The 18,459-nt window shown below is 30.0% G+C and overlaps 2 protein-coding genes across 4 annotated transcripts in view; one reads left to right on the top strand and one right to left on the bottom strand.

Annotated features, from left to right (window-relative positions):
* Positions 1-15,996, bottom strand: part of LOC136975097 (stromal membrane-associated protein 1) — a 42,425-nt gene extending 26,429 nt beyond the window's left edge. For 2 of the 3 annotated variants that reach the window (XM_067270096.1, XM_067270098.1), the window contains exons 1-3: positions 15,775-15,995; positions 11,436-11,569; positions 2,656-2,741 (exon numbers count right to left, since the gene is read on the bottom strand). In XM_067270096.1, coding sequence (XP_067126197.1) covers positions 2,656-2,741; positions 11,436-11,569; positions 15,775-15,892 — 338 coding nt within the window. In that variant the 5' untranslated portion in view covers positions 15,893-15,995. Of the gene's footprint in view, positions 1-2,655; positions 2,742-11,435; positions 11,570-15,774 lie in introns of all 3 variants that reach the window. The other variant, XM_067270097.1, reaches the window with a different exon arrangement.
* A 1,853-nt stretch (positions 15,997-17,849) lies between these two features.
* Positions 17,850-18,459, top strand: part of IFT52 (intraflagellar transport 52) — a 48,171-nt gene continuing 47,561 nt past the window's right edge. Inside the window, exon 1 of the mRNA XM_067270123.1 lies at positions 17,850-17,889. Within this exon, the coding sequence (XP_067126224.1) occupies positions 17,866-17,889 (24 nt within the window). The 5' untranslated portion in view covers positions 17,850-17,865. The remainder of the gene's footprint in view (positions 17,890-18,459) is intronic.

The following is an 18,459-nucleotide window of genomic DNA, read 5'->3' as shown; positions in this document are numbered from 1 at the left end:
TTGATATAAATTTAGGTTTCTACATACAGTTAAAAATTCTGATCATTTTGAATGATTTTAAACTTTTTAACAATAGTATAACTTGATGTGACTACATCTAACAATTTTCTTCCAGATAATTTTTTTTAACTTAGAAAAATAATTTCACTTTTTTGTATTAATGAAAATCTGGATTTAATTTTTATGTATCATTAAGAATAAAAATTCAGAGATGCAATAGAAATTATTAAGGCTGCTTACAAAAATACCACTATTAACTTTAGTGATGTAGACTCCTTCCCACAGCATGGAAGTCTTTCTTCAAACTGTAAAATTACTTTCTTCTCTCATGTAACCTCCTTTTTCATATATGTACAGCAATCCCCATTGTTTCAACAGCTGCAGGATTGATTAGCCTAATGATGTCCATTCAACATGGGCAAAAATTTAGCACTTCAACTTTTTTTGGCTAGTTATTTGTTTTTTTTTTGATAGCTTTGTAAGAAACTATTAAACATAATTAGATACTAAATAGAAAATACCATTCTTTTTAATAATTTTCTTTCATTCCAAATTGATTAGATACAGTAAAAATTATCTGTCAAACAAATGAACTGAGTTACAATTAATTTTTCATTTTTAAATCAAATTAATTCTAATTATAGCAGTGGCGTGCCGTCATTGGAAGCGGTAGAAGCAGCGCTTCCACTTTCCAATGACCTTTCCTTGTAGTTTCTAAAATATAAATTTTCATATTTTAACGTACTTTGAATTATTAAAATTAATATTTTATTATAACTGCATTATGTAACTTATTACAAATTTCTATACTACGTGTGAAAAAAACGATAAGATTGCTATTGTATATTCGAATATCAGTGGCGGAATGGAAGTGCTTACGAGACAGCTTCCACGGCGAGAATAACTGAATGGTGTAAAGCAGCCAGAGGGCATTGGCACATGCGCTTTACAGAGCACCAACCTCAGCTGGTTTAGCTGGTGGAAGCTACACACGTGTAACGCTTCCAACGATTCTATCCCTTAGCCACTGGGTAGGGAGCTATCTGACTAAGTGAATTGTTTAAGATTTAAAAAGTAAAGATTATTCAACGTTATTTTTATGTACGTTTTTTTGCAAAATTATATTTAATTACAGTATAATTAGAAGAAAATTATAATTATATTGACAGTTTTTCAGACAAAATCTTTAGAATTTTTATCACTTTTAGATGTTAATAATTTTAATATTACGAAAAACAATTCCAAGCGTGTTTTAATTCTTTAAATTAAGTAAACTTTACGGGAAATTTTTTGATTTATCTAAATTACGTAGCGAATCGCAATATTTATATTCGTGTCCGGACTATATCGACAAGTAACTCTTAGACATAAAACACATTATAATTAATGTCGATCCGAACAAAGACGTACTAAAAGAATTATATGATTTAACATCATTAATATTTACGGTACCATGTACCGGTGGGTCTGCTGAGCGCAGTTTTTCGACCACGAAGGAAATTCATACATTGGCCAGGAACACTCAGTCGGTGGAAGATTGTCGTCGCTAGCGTTGCTTTCGATAGAAAAAGAGCTTTTAAATACGTTGATGGAGTTGCGACCAGCGATTTTTATGATAAAGTAATTAACGACTTTGCGGAAAAAACCGCCGAATAGAATTAGTTTATAAAAAATTTTAAAAAAACAAGTTTTTCGATCATTGTTTGTATCGTATCAATTTTTATTATGTATGTATTATTTATATTTTACAACTAAAATACATAAATCGTTTATTTTTGTCATTTCCAGTATTTGTTTAAAACTTTTATGGAAATGTCATGTACCGGAAAGGTCTGACCCGTTACGAAAGAGGGGAGAAAACGGTTAATTTAGAGAAAAATTTATTAGTTTAAAAAGACATAGGTAAAAGACGTTTGTAGTCGGACACTCATTGTTTATATCAAACTGCCAGGCAGAAACTATAAACCGCGGAAGGAAGTCGTCCTACGATCAGTGGAAGATCGAATTCATCTTCTATTTTGGCTTTTCTCCGGCTCCAGGTAAGAGTCTCGTTACGCTTAGTAACCAGAGACCACCACTCGGGAAGCGTGATTGAGGGAGAGTGACCAATCAAATGGACGAAAGAAAGAAGGAAGATTATATCAATCTTCGTCAATTCCACCACGCACGTACGAATGGACTCTAGATCATTACTGACGCGCAATTAACTGATTGCCCCTGGAAGTCGGCTTCTTACAAAAACACAGCTTCCCTATCATCAAACGTCACGGCACGCCACTGAATTATAGTAATCTTAATTAACATATATTCAATTTTATAAAGCATCATTTGCATTTAAAGCTAATTATTTACAAGTTAACAGCTGCTACTTTACAACTGGTTAAAAAATAAATGAATAAACAATGCAATAACCTAATAAACCAGCAACAATATTTTAAACAAAGTGAACATTTTTGCCCATGTTTTCTCAACAGTGTTGCCTGATGATGCCCGTTCAACACAGGCAAAAATGTTCACACTTTGTTTAAAATATTGTTGACGATTTATTAGGTTATTGCAGTGTTTATTATTTACATATTGCAAATGTAAAATTGATTTTAAAAAATTTTTACACATTAACTATTTAAAATTGAGCTTTTCACAAGAAAAAGATACGAATCAGTCTGTGGCCTTCTGAAATTATCTGGAAGATTGGCTTCATAAACAGCTCTGGCTTTGCTATTTCCCATTTGCTGTAGACACTGTAGTTAAATTTAAAAAAAAAAATTGAATTAACAATCACTATGACGCAATAAAATGCATCATTTAAAACAAACATTAAAAGAATACTTAAAGTCTAAAAATTAACATGACTAATACAAAAAACATCAATTAACAAAATACAAAAATATTTTATCTATTGCTTAATTTCAAACCTAAAAAAATTAAAATTGTACAATTTCACAACACTAAAAGGGAAACTTAAATACATTCAGTACAGACTACAGCAAGTAAACTGTTCCAAATGTATACTACATGTAGTTTTAGTTAAGTGGTTTTTTTTGGTTTCACAATCCTATAAATAATCCTGCCATAAATGATTGGGTTAAATTTTGGATAAATGATTATAGATTAGAAATAAATTTGGCACTAGAGATGGCATCTAACACCTAACTCTATTGCCAAATTTATTTCACAATCCTATGATCATATTAATGACTTCATTCTCAAAAACATCAAAGTAGCCCTCCAAAAGTAGCTAACTGTTTTTCAGAGAATGAAGTTAATTATATTCATAATAACAAGATTCATCTGGCATAAAAAAACTAAAACACTAATTAATAATACACTAACTGGTTGATAATTCATTTCAATTATTCTATATACTAAAGAAGCAAATTTGATGTGATTTATAAGTGGAAACATTATTATAGAAATCAAGAAATACTTTAAAAATAATTCTTCACCCAAAAACCTAATAACCGGTGCCGGTCCACTTAAATTATATGGCAAACGTTTTCGGACACTTCACTGCACCCTTCCTCAAGCTTTCTGATCTTACAACGAATTTTCGAACAAAAAAAAAACGAAGTCATATTTCCGTTACGCACGTGCCAACCGAATAAAATTTAAATTAAAAAATCAAAAAAATTAAAAAAATCGAACAACTCAAATTCCAACGGTTCAACTAACTTCCGTAAACGAAGCTTCCTCCGAACATTCTACTGTTTTTCTATTTACAAATTCCTACATCGCTCTGCCCTTCCTCTAACGAGTGATGACGTAAGCAGCTCTACGTCATTGCTAAACGTCGCACTTTTTAACTAATTTCAAAAACGCTCCTCCACTCTTTCAATAAAAGATTCAATAAAAGATTTAATAAAAGATAACTTTAAAAATATGTAGTATTGAGCTTTATCACCAAATACAATTTATAGATTGCAACCTTTTGATGAAGAATCATTCAAAAAACTTTCGTACGATATGCTTTCTGTATCATAATCTAAAAGGTGTTACATGGTATTGAATACGGATCATGAGAGTTGGGAGTGAATCTGCCACAAGCAATGTAAATAATGAACGAAGCTTGGAATGAAGTTATACAAAACATCAGTCCAAATTGCATAAAAAGCATGTGTCCCTCAAACATTTGTTGACACTTCAAATAGATTCTATTGGAAATTCCAATGTATCAACTATATCAAAGATGGCTGAACCAATCTCATTACAATGAATAATGAAATTGTCATTCAAAAGGTTACCATCAATATTGACAAAATCTAAGCATCTACAGACAGCTAACTGAAGAAATCATTGCTGAAGTAAAAATAAAGTTTAAGAAACAAGCAAATGAAGATGAAAAAATGGAATTATATTCAAAAACTAGTTTATGTGATTTCAGAATAAAAAAAAACACTAAAATTCATAAGTCAAAAATTTTTTGAACAAACATTTTTCATTCATCTCCATTCCATCAACAGATGCAATCATTTTTATTTTGATATTTGGAATATATAAATTAAGATGGAAAACTGCTATTAAACTGATTTTGAATGAAGAATAACTTATCTTCCTAAACCAATGAAAATTGAATGTAGTAGTTCTGATAAATGTGTGTATGATTCGTTTCCCTGTAGTGTGCTCTTCAACTGGGAAACCATCCATGCATTTGAACTTCCTAGAATGATCAATAGAAAATATTAGGTCTAGATAATTTAATTTGAATTTGTTTTTAGAATATTTTGGTTTAATGATGGAATGAAGAACTCCCAAAAACATTTTTATCCAATAAAGAAATTTTGCTCCCAGTACATATAGGAAAGCCAGAAAAGCTCAAGATTTTAAAGAGCTATCTAGAAACTAGCTCATTCATTAAATAAGCTGCTTTCAAGGTGGTCACAACCACATCAAAAACAAAGACAAACATTGTTGTGAAAAAGCTATTGTCTGTGTGAAATGTCTATGACAAATTTGTATAAACACTTCCACTAATGGTGTCAATGTTCTATTTTATACAAAAAATTTGTTATATATAAAAAAAAACATAATTCCATTAACTTGAAAATTTGTCCCTCTACATTATTGAGTATAAATGTACTTGATTTCAGAAAGGAAAGAATTAATATAGCTAGCTAAAGAATTTTAGAAATCCTATAACTATTTTTGAATATTCAAAACATGACTGACTGCAGAAAAAGTCACAAGTAGCAGTAGATGATATAGCCATTCTGAATAAGGCTAGCAAGAAAATCTTACATTGATGTCACCAATAGAAAATTAACAAAAAGGAGTGACAAAATTTATCTTAAAAAGGCAGACAAAGTACTAGTTGATGAATACTTTAACAAGTGTTGAAATATTATGAAAGGAGATTAAGAAAACAAAGAAAAAAAGACAAAAAACAGCTGCTTAACTAAATTTTTCTTGCTTTGTTGAATTAAATAGGATTTAGAATGAATACATTCATTTCTATGAGAGCAATTACAAAGAAAGAATGAGTTAAAATATTTAATTTAATATAATTTTTTATTATTAATTGCTAATTTAAAATTATCTTAATTTCACAACTAATTAAGAAAAACAGTTAATTATGATTACTTGGTAACAGTTTAGGGATTTAGAATCAAAAGCAACTTTGAATTAAATATTTTAAACAGGTTCTGCTTAAAAAGTACCAAATTTTAATTCACCATAAAAAAATTTATGGTTTAAGATATATAAAAGCAAAAAGTGGCATCTGATAGGAAAACAAGTTTGTAGAAATTTTTTCATACTGCAAGATGGCGAGAAATCAAATCATGAGCATTATCATCCAATAAAACACATATGACAAAGCTCAGGTTGTAGTCTGATATGCTTAATAGCATGGCTGCCAAGATCTCCCAATCAGACCCCCTTAAATTTCTTTCTGTGGAGATTATATGAAAGATATGGTTTATGCAACTTTGGTCAGATCTCCAGGAGTGCATCATTGTAACCACTGCCACTGAGACAGGACATGCTGCAGCATATATAGAAGGAACTTGCCTATCACCTGATGTTGTCACTGACTGCTGGAGTGCACATAGAGATGCGATTTTTCAAATGAAATTTGGCAAGTTTGTCTCAAAATCTTTGAACATATCTTTAACTTAAATTTTTATAGCTAAAATCAAATTGGATATTTTCAAGTAAAACATCCTGAATTCTTTGCAGTTCTAATAAACTGAAAAGTTTGAAACCATTAGACTTATTTGCTCCAATAAAGCAATTGAAACAGTCTTTCCTACAAGCAAAGTTGGAGTAACAATCCTTAAGATCATACAAAATAATTTCAGTAAATTTACAGACCTTATCAAATAAAAAAGATAAAGTTGTCAATTTTGAATAGAAAGGGAAATTTCTACACAAAAGTAAACAAAAATTGGCTTCAGACCAAAGACAATTTACTAATTTGAACACAGGAAAAAGAAAATTTAAACAAATTTGAATCAACACACTAAAAATCTTTTTTATATCCCAGTATGAAAAGCTTTAGATAAAAACTAATGTTTTCAACCAAAACTTGGTCTTCATCAAGCTATTGACCAGTATAAAATTCGAAACTGGAATTTGAACAAATTTGAACTAGTTCCCTGAACACTAGTTCAACACTATTCTATACTGTTTAGCAATACCACATTTTATATTCTTTTCCATTCAATTATTTCAAGTTTAAATTTGAAAATGTAGACTATTTTTTATCTTACTTGTTAGAAAAAACTTTACTAAAAAACTTTAGTAACTTTAGTATCTTTAGTAAAAACGTCAAACTGAAAATGACAATAATTTTGCACACGTTTACAGACCATGTGCATTTTAAGAAAATCCCAAAAGACACTATAAATTAGTATACTATTGTATATTCTACTTTCTTCAAATGTCATATTTGAATTGAATTTATTAGATTCAAATAATCAAAATTCATAAAAATTTAAACATGAAATCAAAATCAATTACAAAAGATTTAATTACTTAATATATTTGAATCAAGCACACTTTTTTAAAATTAATTTACACAGTACATTCCAGTTAATTGGAACCACTATTTATTTGGACATATTACTTTGTTTGTCTTTTAATATAACAAAGCAAATTTACTTTATTTGGGACTTACTGTATTTTATATGCTGTATTGATAAAGTATAGGATGTGTTGAATGTGAAAAACAAATTAGAAGAGTTAGCTACAAAGATGGTTCACACAAATTTCAGAACTGCAGATGTATGGTTATTGCAATGGAAAACCTGACAGAAAGTAAAATTTAAGAGGACACATGGTGAAAAAATAATGCTGACACTGAGTGCCAAACAGTGAAAATCAAGTTGCCTAAATTTCTGCAAAAAAATTAGTCATGATCAAATCTACAATGCAGATGAAACAGGGCTGTTTTACCATGCCAACCTCAATCATTCCAAGTTTTAAACATGAAATACTATCAAGTTAAAAAAAACACCCAATGAATAGCATTTCCATATTGTGCTTCTGTAATATGTCAGGAAGAGAAATGGAAGTTGATAGTCATTGAAAAGCATTCTAAGCCTCAGGCTCGACAGATCTTAGAATGAGTGGATTGTTAAACAGTTGATTATTATGCCAACAAGAATGCATGGATGAAATTCAATATTTTTCTGAAATGACTTGAGTTGGGATGCAGAACTGCAGAAAAAGTCATGAACAGTTCTGATATTCTTGAACAACTTCTGCTCATTCTCATGTTGAATGTTTGAAAGAAAGACATTCATCTGGAGCAGTGTTTCTCAACCTGGGGGGGGGGTTGCAGTGATATTAAAGGAGGGAGGTTGCAAAACAATAATGAAATCATTTTATGAGAAAAAAAATTACTTATTGTAAGTAAAATGTTTATAAGTTTATAATAAGTACATATGTAAAGAAAAGAAATTAATGTGATGGTTGCATTTGTTTTTCATTTAAAATTTTCTCCATATGCGAATCTATGTTAGAAACACACAAAAGCAAATTGTTTTCAAGTGATAAAAGACGATTCCTGTATTTAGTTTTTAGCACAACCATAGATGAAAAACCCTTTTCAAGGAGATAAGACGTGGCGAAAGGAATTAATATTTTCAATGCTTCTGTGACTAAATTTCCATATTCATGTCAGCGAGCAAGCCAAAACATATTTAAAATCTTCAGATGTAAATCGCAGTTGTAGTGTTTTGTCAGCAGACATTTCGATGAGCTGGTCATGAATCTCAACTAGTAACTTAGCAGCAGCAACAACATTTTCACTAGACTGTTTCAGTACCCATCTCTTTGAGAAATCATTTTTATCTTCGAGGAAATACTCTGTCAACTGAGTTTTTAAGCTCCTTTGGGTGGGAGTTGGAAAATATTAATTTTACTTATATTTACTTTTTGGGGGGGTCACGGAACTAAGAAGGTTGAGAATCGCTGATCTAGAGTTTCTTTCAGCTAATACATATCCTTGATACAACCACTGGATATGTAAAGTCTGTCAGCAGTGTGTGATTGTCAGGATGATCAAGGAGTCAAGACAAGGGATTATGCATGGGCATGAAATACACACAGATAGGCTTACCATTTAATATTTTATTAAATGGGAAAAAGTAAAAGTTCTCATATCCTTGTCACTACAATTCTCAAAAAGAAAGTCCAATAAAGTCTGAATGTCCAGTTGGATGTCTTTACTCAAGCCCTTATTGATGATCTGCAAGACTGACAGTCCTGTTGCTCGTTGGTAACCTTGGATATAACAGTTCTTGGAGAAAGAATGAACCTTGGAGGGGGAGAGAGAGAACAACTCTGGGAGATAGAACAATGAAACTTGAACGAATAGTGGATCTTGGAGAACAACAAATATTGGAGCAAAGAGCATTGTGTCCTTGAAACACATTTTATAGGATTCTCTCCCCTATTCTACATTCCGATTGGTCTTCCCTTGTCTCCCAGTGACAATTCAAAACCTTTCAGGATGAGGGAAGTCATTATCAACACTTAACCCAATCCTGATCATCTAAAATTCCTCTGAACTTTGATATTCTCACTATAATTCTGTAAATTTGCTGACCTCTAGGGGAATCGTTAATCCCATGACAGGATGATGATCTAGGGTCGTTCACATGTGGGTGTGGTAGAGAAGTCACAGATGACAAGTATCTCACAAAAACCTGTTTATTTAAACATGAAGTAACTTACACTACGCACAAAGTTCTTTAAACAATTGAATGTTCGAAAGTTCTAAGTGTCGAGGGTGTTTTCTAACGTCACTCAAAGGTAGGCCCTGGAGCAGTGGCAGGTGAGGAGATTCGGTCGGTCGGTGTCAGCGGCACGGCTCTCTTGATGGACGCAAGTACAGAAACCTGCATGCATTGGCGCACACATTATCTTGCTTCCAAAACTTCTCAGAGTCCTCTGTCTTGTCCTTCAAAATTGGCCTTATCAATCACTGTTTTCTTCCTTTTTGTTTACCTGATTGGTTCTACATCCCTCTTTCCTACTCCCCGATTGGTCCCTCATCTGTCCCTAAGTGAAAGAAGACCCCTGTTTGGGTCACGAGAAAGATCCGCTTCGAAGAATTACTTGACACCATCCGTTAACTCTGGACAGAAAGTGTTGATAAAACTTTGGAACTTGCACTCATTTTCCCCCCATTGTTGTGTATATAGTCTGTGATGTTTTATAATTTTAATGACCCAATGCGATGTTGCTCTGCCATTAACCTTTCCCCTTTTCAAAATTTCTAATTATTTGTATACGAGCACCTTGTCAAAAGGTCCATCTCTACTGGAGGACGCTCTTTTACAATTATTAATCATTTACAATTATTGCGTTTTGTTTTACATCAATAGCACTTTTCTCATTGCGGTTTCATATGACTAGCACAACTAATCCAATCTTTGATCGGTTTTTAACAATGGAGATTTTCTTTTCTAGTTTCGTTTTAACAATTTTCTAATATAAATATTTAATTTCAACCAGTCTTTGGGACTTCACAATTCTAGTATTTTGTTTTCTGTTTTGATGAAAACAACTTTTATTGTTAGTCTTGTTTAAAGTTTTGCTTTGTTTTAATTTCAAAAAGGCGAGAGCTTAACTGTCCTGTCCAGATATTTGTCATCAACAACATAAAAAAAAAACCATTGTATTGAAGAAGGCTAGGACAATACATCTTTGAAGCAATTGAAGAAAGTATGTTATCTACAAAAGATAAAATTAGTTCCAACATTACTATTTTACAAGCAATATAATGTGCCACTGGTAATAAATAAGCCATAGCACAATTCAAAACTGCTTTTCTCATTGTGGCTTTAAGACTTCAGAACAAGAAATGACATGATTGATAATGATACTGATTGCCTATGGACTACAAAACGTTATAATTCACAAAAAATTTTTATAATTGATAACAACCTTCCATGTTGCAATGAAAATGAGGATTGTGCAGATGCAATTATTGAACAAGTTGTTTCAGGAAAACACCTAAAAACTGATAATGATAAGGATAGTGATGAAGACAATACTCCTGATCGAGAATTAGCAACTAGGAAGCTAAAAAATTTATTTCTTAAATAAAACAAATATTTCATACAAGATGGAAACAAAGGAAGTTCCATTTCTGCATTGGATGCCTGTGCCACTTTTGCATAGTAAAAAAAAAAAAAAAAAAAGCATCAAGATATGCTCAATAAATTTCTGCAAAAATAATTGGTTCTTTTTTGTTTAATAATTATATTTTAATTGTTATTTTTGAACTTGAATTTATTTACATATATGTATTCACACTGAATATTAATTATATTTTTCAATACATAATGAGAGATACAGACAAAAACTTTTTATCTTAAATTTTCTGTTTCCCTAAAATTCACTTCATTGGAACAAATTAGTCAGGTCCAGATGTGTCCCAATTAGGCAGAATCAACTGTATATGAATTTCAAGAACAGCAGCAGCAGGTTTGTATTTCATAATTTGAATTAACCAGAACTAGTGCATGAAAGTATATAGTCATCACTGAAATTGCTTACCTTCATATTATTTACTTTGATACACTAATTATACATTTTTAAAAAACACCTAATTTAATTGAATAATGACAAACTCATTCTTTAAAATTAAATAACCACACATTAAAAACATGATAAAATCCTAGTTTTTGTATATATGAATGATATAAAAACCATAAATATCATTTAAAGAGATATGAAATTAAAGCATGTCTTTCCTGCATCAAAAGTTTAAATAATTGTCATTACGAAAAAATTTACTTGTTTGTTTGTCTTCAATTTTTCTATAATTGAAATTAGAAAAAAAAATCACAAACACTTGATATTTGAAAACAAATTAAAACTAAGTATTAAATCTTTTGTTAATTAAGAAAACAAAACTCATCTATTTGATTTTCTAAAATTAAACAAATTTTAAATTAAAAAGCTAATGAAATTTTTTCACTTACTGCAACTTGCTCAGGAGTCCATGTATCAAGATTTACAGATTTTACTTTAGATATATGCACACCTAAATTTCTATGTATTCCTGCACATCGTATACACAAAAATATGCCAAGATTCCATGATGCCCATCTTGGTCCTATTAAAATTTACAAAAATTTTAAAGAATGCAAAGCTACAGCATAATAGAAGATACATAAATTTTAATATATATTGATTATATGATGAAAAACTCAATGTGGCAGAATTTATCCAAAAGAATAAATGACAATAGCTTTAGGTTTACCCTAAAACTACATTAGGTGCAGCACAGTAGCACGTTTTTAAACTTACACATTACACTAAATAATGGATATATTAGTGAGCATTTATACATAGCAAAAATGTTGGTCTTTCTTTGTACTGGCATAATCAGAAGATCTATACTCTTTCAAAATCTCTGCATTTAGACCCTTATTAGCAGGTCTAACACATTCTCTATGTATCCAAAATATTGGTACAATGAGTTAAGCTGTATTGAATGATTGGCAATATGATTTGCGTATCCTAAAAAGCTAGTTAGACAGTTGATAGAGGATTATATGAACAAAAGAACATAAGATAAGGGATGCATCAAGATAGTAAGACATAGAAAGCTTAGGAAGATATATGAAGAAATCAAAAGAAATTACCAACTAAAATCCAACTAATTCAATAACCTAAAAACCAGCAAAACTGTCTCTAGTCAAGCAAACTTTTTCAACCACTTTCAATCGGACATCTTCAGGCTACAATCAAATTATAACCTCAGGATTTTCAAATGATCTGATACTTATATGTTGTCACCTGTTGACTGATGAAGACAATCCCCATATGAACGCATGCAAATGCTGGTGTTAAGGGGGGTGGAGGAACACTTTCCATTCATTGGGGAAAGTGTCATCATCTTTGAAGTTGATGGCCTTCTTATTCAAAGCTCTCTTCTTTATCTCCAACAGTTCAAGGTAGCTAAGTTGTGCTGTGTCAAACATTTGATGGAAGATCCTGGTCTTATCCAAATGAACTACCATGTCTGGGTCAGTGACATAAGATAATAGTGTGGTGGAGTTACAATGCTTAGAAATGTCAGAACAGTGTTTCTTTAAGTAGGAAGTGATCTGTTTGCTGGTGGTTTTAACGTACTCCAAGTCCGTGTTGGTTCTATGCTCTGTAACAATAAAGTTCAAAGGGGGTATTAAAGTACCCTGCATGCTTGGTTACAAAAGGAAATACTGTGTATTAACTTGTTTTTAGCAGATTACTTTCTTTTTCTTTCTAAGTAAAATGTTCCTCATAGTTTCCTTTTTTTTCAGTGTAACAGAACTCAGGAGGCAGATGCAGATAAGGGTTATATGATTTATGCACAGAGCCATGGAATTCATTACAAAATATGTATTTTCTTAAGCAAGTTGAAGTATCATGTCACCTTTTGCATTTCTATATAATTATTCTTTCAAAAACAGTAATATAAAAATAATAATGCTTAAATTCTTACTTAAAAAGATTCAAATAAAGTGCATTAGTCTGATTTTGCTAATTTTAGTTTTATCAATTAAAGAATTTTCTTTGAAGGATACCTTGTAGGCACAACAAAAGCATTACATCTACAATCTAAAGAAATTGGTTTCATATAACAAAATTTACAACTTAAGTTGTTCAACTGTCTCCTTGTAAGCTTTAACTTATAAATGCTTAGTTATGCAACCACTTTTTACAACTTTTAGGTTGTGCAAAATGCATGACTTCTTAAATATGCAATGATGAATTGTAGGATTTAGCTTATAAGTCTTATAACTTGTAATTTTTATTAAGAATCCATATCTTGACCTCAAATTCTCAAAGATGTGAAAAATTGACATAAGTGCAATAATTACCTATTTCCAGATGATAATTTGTTGTCTTAACTCTACAAGAACAAAGTAAAATCAAATAAAGGTTAACATTACCCTTGGTGCCAATATGGCGGCGCTTCCGGCAATCTCAAATATGAGAGTCCCGAGTTAAATTTAATGGAGCTACTAGAAAATCGAGTCATGTAATATGTAAATATGATCATTGAGTTGGTAAAAGATAATCTGAAAGGATATGCAAATGTAATAATTATGACATTGTACCTGGAGAAATAACGTCGACATATGCAAATTGATCTGTAGAGTGTGTGGCTGATGGCAGTGTATTGCATGCTAAGTGCTAACTTTGAGTTTTTGTTAAAAAAACTACTTTCTAAACAGTTAAATTGGTAATTATTTTAAACTTAAATGTTCTTTTTTCAAATAATTATTAGATTTTGAATAATTTTTAAAGTAAATTTTAATTTTTGTAGCAAGTTGCTAATATTGTGAAAATGGGTGAAGTAATTTGAGTTTGGACGAATTTTGGGCAAAATGTACTACCCGGCAGTTTTATAAATTAATGGAAAACGATTATTCAGAATTAGGATTGGACCCGGTTATTGATAATGCATTTAAATTTGCAGTCAAATTATGTATACAACAGATTTATTGTACATAGAACAAATTGACTCAAACATGTAAATTATATTACAGAAGAGAGACAAGAATGTATTCTTAAATGCAGTTCATGTGGAATTAAATATTCAGCATACGAAGAAACTTTTAGGAGTAAATTTGGTCATTTATCCCGGGGATGTATCTTGTCCTTCACATGGCACTACCTATATCTAGAATGTACTGCAACGACTTCGGCTTTAGTGGCAGGGATATCTTGAAAAGCTAGTGTATATTGGTCGAATCATATGATTAGTAATGCTAATTTCACTAAGTAACATGACAAGCTTCAAAATTGGTAAGGAAAATCAGGGAAAAAAAAAGATCCTTAAGAAGCAAAAGGTCAATCTACCAAAGTTGGGAAGAAATCTAAGAAAGAAAAATAAAAGTCATTTAATGTGAGTATATTTTTGTTTTGTATAATTGTCAATAGTAGTTTAGTATAGAATAGGAGCCACGTGGTCGGTCATGTAACAAAATAGTGCAAAATGCGCAGACTTCAGAGTAATCCAAGATGGCAACCAGAAGCACCACCATCTTGGCACCAAGAGTAACATTAACCCAAATGAATACATATCAAATATAGAATGAACATTTTAATAAAAAGGAAATCTATAATGTATGGTACATTATGCATTAATTTTAATATAGTTATTCAAATTTTTAGGTTTGAGAATATTAGCATTTGCTGATGTTTTTCACATCATATTGCTTTACTATGCATTTTTTAATAATACATGTAGTAATTAACTTCAATTACTCTTTTTCATGTAGTTCATTATACATCATCATATGTTTATTTATAAAAAAAAAGTACCATTTCAAAGTTACTTGTCTACATATACGTGAATGACTATTCATTGGAGATTGACAAACTTTTTTCTTGGTACAATACACAGGAGTATGCAAAGAAATCCTGTACTCTGTCCTGATTTCTAGGATCATTAATTACATATGTACAGTACATAATGATCTTGGAACTTGCTCCATTTTTCAAAATGAACGAATTCCACATTCAAATTCCACCGCATAAATTTTGCACATGCAAGGGCTTATAACTCTTCCAAACTGAACATGTAGAACACACTAACCTTTAACAATATCGTCTGGCCGAAGTTAAAGGTTATAAGGGTGTTTTTTACCATGCAAGCATTCCTAGATATTTGAATGTATCTACACAGAGATTGAAATTTTATTTATCGTGTATAACAATAATCAAAATGCATTTTTGAATTTATAAGATTTTCTATTAATAATGCAAAACATACAATATTTCTCTAAACTATATACGTACACATTACATGCTGTAATTCATCAGTGCATCATCACTAATCTACTTTATACAATTTTCTTCATTCGAAAACAGGGTTTAACTATGTAGCAAATAATGAAAATTAGTCCTGCATCTAAGGGCATTCACATCAAAAGTACCTGATATGATTTAATATTCGTCTAGTCTTTTATAACCTATTAAAAATATTATGCTGCTTTATAGTTAGCTTAATTGAATATAAAACATTTACTATATCACGTTAACATATAAATGGGGTTGGACAATAATTTTTCCTCTTCTTTTTTATGGTGTACGCCATTAAAAACGCCAAACAGATAAGCATTTCCGATATTAACTTGCACCGTTCTCAGTAAAGTTGCCGGAATAATTATTTGAAATATATAAACAGTTATAAATGAAAATAATGAGGAATAAAGAAGAATGACGTTTTCTTATTCGTAATTATTAAAATAAACCAACGAAATAAACAATTTTTCATTTATTTATTTATTAGGCCTAAAATGTCAATTAACTGGAATAACTAACCTTTAGCATCACAGTCCACACAGTATTTATTATCATCTTCCCTTAACATCTGCGCTAATATCGCTTGGCATTTCTCTTGTACTTGCCGCTGTCTTTCTTTCTCTGCTTTGGCTGTCATGATTGTTAAAAGTTTAAAGGGGTGATAATTCGTAAAATAATGGTAACTCCGGCTAGTCTTCTACTTTCCGTTAGGAGGCGTCATATCTGTTAGCGCAGTCGTATGCTGACGTCATCAATATTAAAATATACTATTATGCGACTATCGTAAAAATTTTTTTTAAGTTCTTTCCATTATTTTATAAATATTTATTTATTTATTTCTAAAATAGAAATTTATAAATTATAATAATAAAAGTTTGTAAAGAATTTAAGCTATTATTATTTCTTTTTTTAAAACAAAAACTGGAAAAAATTATTTAAATTAAAAAGTTTAATGGCAAAATGGAGGATTAGTTTTATTCAAATATTTTATTAAATGTAAAATTCAATTAAATTAAATTATTATATATCTACATTTCCATTTCTGATAAATCGATTTCATTAACATGAGAGGCTACGGAGTATCCGGTTAAAACGAGAATATAACTTTAATTATTTTAAAGGAAATAATAGATTTTCATATAATAAATAAATATATAATATTCGTATATTTTGATTTAATTATAATTTTATCTAATCGAATGTTCATTATGAAACGATCTAAAAATGTTCCGATAAACAGTTTTATTCTGTACATTGGAGATTTGTAATATCGTTCCAGATATTCGAGTTATAAACCGTATTAACAGGCCACGTATAAAAATATTAATTCAAGCATAGATCTAATTTAAACGGAATAAATTAGTTCCACTCTGATTAATTTGATTCTAGCAATATTAAATCATTTTCATTTATTTCATTTATTACAGATATAAGATTTATTAAAATTAAGTTTCTTTATATTTGCATTTTGCTAAGTGAAAATATTTAAAAACTGTCAAAATATATGTTGTTTACATATTACTGTAAATTTCAAGATTATGTATGACACGGGAGATTTTGGGGATTTTGATCCCTCCCACTTAAGAAGTATTAAATACATAAAATTAAAACGAAACGGTATATTGGCGACATAATTTTTACAATTGTTACAAGATGTTTGCATTTTTAATATTAAATTTAAAATAAATAATTTGTCTAACCATAGAATAATTTACAGTTTTGTTTTATTTTAAGCATATAAACCAATACGTCTTATTTGTTTAATGGTTTTATATAAAACACCTGTATTGTTAAAATAGACAAGCGTATGTTTTCTATCTATACTGTACAGTACATTATGAAATATGTTACATCTTAAACTTTCAGGAAGGGGCGTGTAAACAATACTTCTATCAGTTTTCTACTTACAGGTCATTGAGTTGTTAGCGTATTTTTTTTTATTTGGATAATAGATATATTTTCAAGATATCTGAGATTATTAATTAATAGGTATTTTCGTTTCGTCCAGAAAGTGAAGTCGACATGTCATTTTTTTTGAACTTGTTCACTGTAAAACTGAAAACACGACGTCAAATTGATGTAAAGTGTGTAATTTCTGGACGCATCGAACAGGGCTAATACGTTACACTTTTGTTAATGTGAAGTTTTGCGTTTAGAAATCAATTTTTTATATGAATGGGCAAGACTGCGATGAGTTAGGCCATTAAAGTAAAGAACGAAGAAGGACAATTTGATCGAAATAATCATGATACTGTATCTACGGATAGGATTTGAACTCAGATCTTTGTAGTAATAGATATTTTATTTAATTTTTTTTTTTTTTTTTTAGTATTGATCACGTAATTTTGTAGCCTCAAATCAAATAACTGGATATCATTTGCAATTTGACAATTCGCATGTATTATAATCGTGTAAATCATAATATGAAAAATGTTATTTATTTTCAATTCTTTTAGTAAAATAATGTACTATAATAATAAAACTTTAAAAATAATAATAATATTAACTCATAAAATTATTTGTTTTATTTTTATACACTAGATGGCGAGCGATCGTTTGAATGTAAACATTTCATTTTTGTTCGAGGCGTGAAGTTTTAAATAAAATAATATGGGTCCTCCACTAGAAACAGAAGTAAGATTTACATAGATTCGTTTGTTAAACAATGTCGGAAAGTTTTATTAGTATTTATTGTTTAAATAAATTGTTTACAGATTAAATTCAATCCTTTATACCATTACTTATTAAAATCACATGTACTGATTGAATGATTAACTACAACCACGTGCAATAATGATATAAATAAATAACGAAATTATTACAAAAGTTGCTTTTAGCCCTTGTTATAATAATTAAATTAATTAAAATATCTATCAAATTGGTGTGATAAGTCCTTACTATTATCTGCTTCACGTTTGTAGATATTTTAATTAATTTAATAAATAAATTAAAAAAATCTGCGTTTATTTGTAAATGCCATTATATTGACAAATAGAAAAATTATATTTTAGTTTAAAAAGGATTATAATAATACAGTAGAACCTCTATTATCCAGACTAATTGGGGATGAAGGTAGTCCAGATAAGAAAAAATCCGGATAATTGAAAGAAATAATAATTGACAGTGAAAGACATGTACTGTACATACAGTATGAATAATTTTTATTTGTGTAGATTTACATATAGCTTCAATATTAAATTATTT

Source organism: Centruroides vittatus, unplaced genomic scaffold, assembly GCF_030686945.1.
Source record: "Centruroides vittatus isolate TY-2023 unplaced genomic scaffold, ASM3068694v2 contig_364, whole genome shotgun sequence".
In the NCBI taxonomy this organism is placed as follows: domain Eukaryota; kingdom Metazoa; phylum Arthropoda; class Arachnida; order Scorpiones; family Buthidae; genus Centruroides; species Centruroides vittatus.
The sequence above is the reverse complement of the archived record's forward strand: the minus strand, read 5'-3'. Positions and strand labels throughout refer to the sequence as shown.